The sequence below is a fragment of the Rhinopithecus bieti genome, unplaced genomic scaffold, assembly GCF_001698545.2.
Source record: "Rhinopithecus bieti isolate Rb0 unplaced genomic scaffold, ASM169854v2 scaffold_8783, whole genome shotgun sequence".
Lineage (NCBI taxonomy): Eukaryota > Metazoa > Chordata > Mammalia > Primates > Cercopithecidae > Rhinopithecus > Rhinopithecus bieti.
Window position 1 is genome coordinate 2,956,837 of NW_016806197.1, and position 6,095 is coordinate 2,962,931.

The 6,095-nt window shown below is 49.4% G+C and overlaps 1 protein-coding gene across 5 annotated transcripts in view; it reads left to right on the top strand.

Moving 5' to 3' along the window:
- Nucleotides 1–6,095, top strand: part of CPA5 (carboxypeptidase A5) — a 48,025-nt gene that overhangs the window by 21,946 nt on the left and 19,984 nt on the right. For 2 of the 5 annotated variants that reach the window (XM_017875063.1, XM_017875060.1), the window contains exons 2-3: nt 3,120–3,314; nt 4,474–4,555. In XM_017875063.1, coding sequence (XP_017730552.1) covers nt 3,199–3,314; nt 4,474–4,555 — 198 coding nt within the window. In that variant the 5' untranslated portion in view covers nt 3,120–3,198. Of the gene's footprint in view, nt 1–1,536; nt 1,680–2,551; nt 2,610–3,119; nt 3,315–4,473; nt 4,556–6,095 lie in introns of those variants that run through there. The other 3 variants (XM_017875061.1, XM_017875059.1, XM_017875062.1) reach the window with 3 other exon arrangements.

Consider the following 6,095-nt stretch of genomic DNA (forward strand, 5'->3'; position numbering starts at 1 on the left):
TCCTTCCTTCCTTGCTTCCTTCCTTCCTTCCTTCCTTCCTTCCTTCCTTCCTTCCTCCCTCCCTCCCTCCCTCCCTTCCTTCCTTCTTTCTTTTTTCTCTTTCTTTTCTTTTTTTTTTTGAGATAGGTTTTTGTTCTGTCACCCAGGCTGGAGTATGGTTCACTGCAGCCTCAAAGTCCTGGGTTCAATCGATCTTCTTGCTTGCTTCCCGAGTAGCTAGGACTACAGATGCATGCCTCACCATGCCCAGCTAATTTTATTTTATTTTTGCAGAGATGGGGTCTCCCTGACTTGCCCAGGCTGGTCTTGGACTCCTGGACTCAAGTGAACTCCTGGGTTCCTCCTGCCTTGGCCTCCCAAAGGACTGGGATTACAGGGTGAGCTGCTACACCTGGCCAAGAATTTTCAAATAAGTAAAAACAGAAACCTTCACTAAAGGAAGGTTTGGAAAGATAGATTTGAAGCAGAGGGAAGATGATTCTAGATGCATGGTACATGCATCCAGTAGGAAAATCAAGAACACCAGCATTCTGAGAAGTTCTCTGAGGCAAAGCTTGCTTACCTCTTTGGTGTCTGTCTGGCTTTTCCTCCTTTTGGGGATCTGTAGATTCTTATATTTGTGCCAACCCAGCGATGGCTTTAAAAAAGTTGTTACTCAAAATATTTTATCCTGCATTTGAGTTCTTTCATTTGGGCAGGATTGCTTAGGTATCTAACCTACCCACCTGCAGGAAATAAAAATCCTCCAATAAAATTTCTAATTTAGGGAAACTCTTCTTCAGTCTATATGGAGCCCATGTTACCCGTCCTCATGGTACAATGTGCCTTTCCCTTGTAGCACAAACACCAGCTACAGTTTTACACTTATGTGGAGTGAGATGGGCTCCAATCACCAGTTTATCTGCATGCTATTTAAATTAATTGTCTACTTACCCCTTTAGAAATTTAAGGGCCAGATATGTGTTGCTTTCTATTTTGCTTCCAGATTTTAGCAAGTGCCTGGAAAATAGTAGGTATTCAGTGGACATTTACTGAGCAAATGATTAGGCGAGTAATTAATTATGAGTGAAAAGCCAACCTGAGGTATTAGGTCAAGCATAGCTATGTGTCTCTGCTTCAAATCCAGCCATAAGCTGATAATTGCAGTTCATAAGCATGATAATTGGGTGCTCATGCATGCGTGTGTGAGATGTTTCACCCTCAAACCTTGTTACGATATCAGCACATTACCCGTCCAACGTGAACTTAGAGGAAGCAAAATCAAAAACAAATCCAGCCATTGGAGACGGTGCTTTCAGTGTTGGCGAATTCCCAGAGAACTCTGCTGTCCAATGTGGTAGCCATTAGCCACATGTGGCTATTTAAATTTTATTTAAATTAATTACAGTTAAATACAACTCCAAAATCAGTATTCAATCACACTAGCCACATTTCAAGTAGGCTATCCTACTGGGGGGTGTGGACATAGAACATTTCCATTATCACAGAAAGTTCTATTGGAAGCTGTGTCATAGAATTCTCAAAAATTCCTAACTGCTTTTCTCTCTTTCTTTTGCTCTTATTCTTTCTCTCTCACTCTCTCTCTCTTTTCCCACCCTTAAGCCAAGTACAAGGATAGTTGTCTCATTATTGGTGGCTTAAAATGATGTTTTTGAACAAGAAGACGCTGGGTACTTTTGGTGACTAGCACTATCTCTGTTTATTTCCTTTTAAACTCCTGAGCTATGGTTTAGCAATACACCCTTTTATCTCCATTGCTACTGAAGCTGAATGTTACTTGGGTGGAAAGCATAACTGCTTTCTTTTCTACGTCCTTAAACCCTTTGCTAATATTACTGTTTGAGAGTCCCCAAAGCCAGGGTTCTAGGAGAGTTTGGCATGTCTGAACAGCTGAACTACAAAATAATGGAGTAGGGCAGGTTGGTGGGGGAGCAGGGCGTTCTGTCGATAAAAGAGCTGCCTTCTCTGGACACATAGCCAGTTAATTGGCCATTCTGAGATACTATGGATGGGGAGAGGGGCTTCTGAGAATCGCCGGTGACAGTTAAGTGGCCTATTGTTGACGTCCTCTGCTGAAACGACTTGGTTGGATTCAGCCTCTGCCTTCCCCCACCCCCTGTGGATTTTCTGTTAGATTCATCATTTGCCATTCAGGCATCATCTTTCGCTTTCTCCTTCCAAGATGACTGCTTTGTGTCCTGGCCCCTGCTTTACTCCTGCTATTCCCAGACTATAAAGGGAACTGTGTGGGGCTTCAGCAGGACTGAGAAATTGACTCTGCTGTCTGTTGGGAACTATAATAACGACTGCGGTGACCTTCATGTCTAGTAGAAAGCCCACGATCTGTGCTAGCACAATGATGACCACCTGAAGACAGAGAAAAGGGAATCTTGATTGAATTCCTTCTCATACAATATATAGTTATTTCCTTTGTTCTCCTCTCCATTCTCTTCTCTTCCCCTTCTCCCCATTGCCACTGGAGGACTGATCTCAAATGTGGCTGTGACTAAAAGTTAATGCCTTTGAAATAATAATACATTGCATTTTGCAGGCTTTACCAAGCCAGTTCACTCAAGTTGCCTCATCTGTACCCCTCCAAACCCTGTGAGGTAGGGAGGGGAGGTATGATTTACCCCATTTGATGGATGAGTAAACTGAGATTTAGAGAGTAGGGCAGCTGCCCCAGATATTTTAGATGGGAAGTGAGCACCCAGTCTCTGTCTCTAAGCCCAGTGGTCTTTCAATGGCGTCCACACCCTTATGTGTAAGGAGGATATGGCCCAGGGAAAGCATGAGTGGGCTAGGAGAGAAGAAGAGCAAAAGAGAGGATGCTATAGAGGAGGGAGGAAAGGAGGGTGTCCCAGGGCTGCTGGCTACTCTGGTCTTTCTCCAGAGCTGGAGGCTTTGACGCTCACGAGGCGCTGCCCTGGCAAACCTCCTGAGAGAAAAGAAAAGCTAAGGGCCTGTCTTCCTCCTTCTCTCTTCCCTCTCCCTTTCCCAGGAGAGGATGTGCTGGGTTGGGGCAGGGCAGCCCTAGCTCTCCCAAGGCCTGGCATGTGGGAGCCACATGCTGGGTGCCCCAGACAGCCTAATGCTCATTCTCAAGCTGGACCTTCCAGCCTCTAGGTGCTGTGCTGTCCTGAAGCCCAGTCCATGGTGCCCAAGGAAAGCCCCTGAAGCTCACCAGGAGGAAGACGCATGCAGGGCACTCCCGGAGGAGGGACGTGCCCTGGGCCATCCCCCATGGACAGGCGGACACTCCTGGTCTTCAGCTTTATCCTGGCAGCAGCTTTGGGCCAAATGAATTTCACAGGGTGAGTGGCTGCTCCGCAGCGGGAGGGAGGACTGGTTGGGAGGAGGGGACTGGATGTCCCAGCAGGAGGTGGCTGCCCCACTGGTGCCTGATCAAGGCGGAGAGTCAGGATGTGGGTTCCTGCCCTGAACCCACTTCCAGCTTCGCAGCCTCCCACTCTCATGCTCCGGGGCTGGCTCGTTGGTGGTCCTCCCCAAATCCAGAGTTCTTAATCCAGAGTCCAGGAGGAAACCCCTGGGGCTACAAGAATCCCCTGAAACCACATGCAACAGTTTTCCTATACAACAGGGGCTTCTTCAGGGAGGAAGCATGCATAGCTTTCCTCTGATTCTCAGAGAAGTTGGAGCCCCCACAAGACTATGTACCTCTACCAAAAATGGATGTGGGTGTCGTCCTCCTTTGAATGACAGGAAGTTCTAGTATTACACACCAGGCCCTCTGTGGATGTACTTTGAGTCTCCCCAAGGTCCGTAGGTGAGGTGGATGCCCCACCACGCTCCACAGTAGAGAAGGGGAGACACAGCAAGCGTAGAGAGGGGGTTCCTCACCCACGGTCTCAGAGCCAGCCTGTGAGGGCAGCAACCCCATCCCAGGTGTCACACCCCAGAGCCCACACCACAGGCCTCTTGGTTACGCCACCTCCCACCCACCTCCATCGGGAAGGGAAGGAGCTCAGCTTCCTCCATGTCAGGTGGGGTGCGGTTATCTGATCTCACCTTCCGGGCATTGAGACAGACTATGGCCTTGGAGCCCCCACGCGAAGAGCCCTTGGGGTCACCACTGGTCCCCCCAGCCCCTGTGTTCCTTTCATTCCTTTCGTTTGACACACTGCCCCCGTCCCCATTCCTTTCCCTTCCTTCTTCCCCTGGCTTGGTCTTCAGTCCAGCAGTAGCACTGACAGGCTTTATTTAGCCCCTGAAGTGGTCTGTCCTTGGGGCTGGAGAGCTCACTGGCTCTAGGCTGAAGGACCATGTGCTTCTCAGAGCTGCCTGCGAGTCCTGGCTGCTCAGGGCTCCTTCAGCCTCCACTCGGGCGGTGCCTCCCGGCCTTCCCGCTCTGCCTTCAGCGGGGCCTCTACTCCATTCTGCCCCTTCCAAGTGACACAGCCTTCCAGGGATCCTTCTCCGCAGCTTCCTCCGCCCCTCCCTGTGTTTTTCTAGGGACCAGGTTCTTCGAGTCCTGGCCAAAGACGAGAAGCAGCTTTCACTTCTCAGGGATCTGGAGGGCCTGAAGCCCCAGAAGGTGAGGACTCCTCAGGCTTGAGGACACCCCCCACTCCCTCCGCAGTGGCTCATACCTTCAGCTCCTTGTCCTGCCCCCCTTTACCCCAAACCTGCCCTCCTGAGGTCCCTGCAAAGAGCACAGACCTGTGGGAAATCACATGTGGCTCCTCTTCAGGAAAACTCAGGGACACTTGCCCAGAAATTTGGGCTGCCTTTTTAGGGCGTGTCTCCTCTAGCTACCCACTCTCTCCTGGATAGGGAGCTGCTACACAACCTGTCAGGGCACTGATCTCCAAACGGCAGGAATTTCCTAAAGCCACACGGATGGCGGGGGGAGGGGGAGGGAACACAGTGTCTCTGGGTGGGATGCCACGTCGCGTGGAGATTGGACACGTTGGCCTCCCAAGTGAAATAGCTTAGCTTGGCAAACCTGTATCTTATCTGAGTTTGTCCCTGTCAGCCTGAGCATCTTTTCTGAGAACACTTGTCCTCTGCAGGTTTTCACAATGGAAAACATTTCTGTTGACTTTGACTGTTACATAGAAGGGTTTTGTTAGGGGGCCATTGGAACCACCAGATATTTCTGGATGTGGTCAAAGCCCTTGCTCCTACTTGTCTGAGTGTCCCGTCGACTGGGACTCATGATGTTTTATGATCATTCTCTCCATTTTACTAATTGAAAAATAGGTGTCGCAAAAGGCTGACCTAGGGACACAGATCCGGCCTCTCCTACTTCTGTGGGGATGGGAGCAATGACGCTTCCCTTTCCTGACCAGGGTTCTTGTCCGTGTTCATGTCCCAGATGATGGGTGGCCTCATCCTGAGGACTCTTTAGGACTCTTTAGGTTCTCTGGATCCAGGCGAAGTTGCAGTGAGTGTGAGTGAGGTGTGGAGGTGACAGGGCTTGAAATTAGGGAAAGAACCTCAGTGCCTTGGGGATTTTGTTTGTCGCAGTCTTTCCGCTCAGCCTTAGGGTTTCATTATGGAACTGGGGCCCTTTTAAGTGTATGGCAGTCCCTCCTGATTGACAGTCAACCTAAAACATTACATGGAAAATTTCAGAAAGAAAAAACTCATAAGTTTTAACTTGCAAACTGTTCTGAGTAGTGTGATGAAGTCTCGCACCTGCGCGCTGTCCAGGCTCCCCTCCGTGAGTCACTTAGTGACCATTTCGGTCATCAGACCGACTGTCGCTGTGTCACAGTGCTTCTGTTCGTCTAACCCTTATTCGACTTAGTAATGGCCCCAAAGTGTAAGGGTAGTGATGCTGGCATTTGTTCTAATTGCTCTATTTTATTATTAGTTACTGTTTTTAATCTCTAACTATGCCTATTTTATAAGTTAGGGCCAGGTGCGGTGGCTCATGCCTGCAATCCCAGCACTTTGGGAGGCCAAGGTGGGCAGATATTCTGAGGTCAGGAGTTCAAAACCAGCCTGGCCGACATGGCGAAATCCCCGTCTCTACTAAAAATAGAAAAATTAGCCAGGCGTGGTGGCACGCACCTATAGTCCCAGCTACTCAGGAGGCTGAGGTAGGAGAATGGCTTGAACCTGGGANG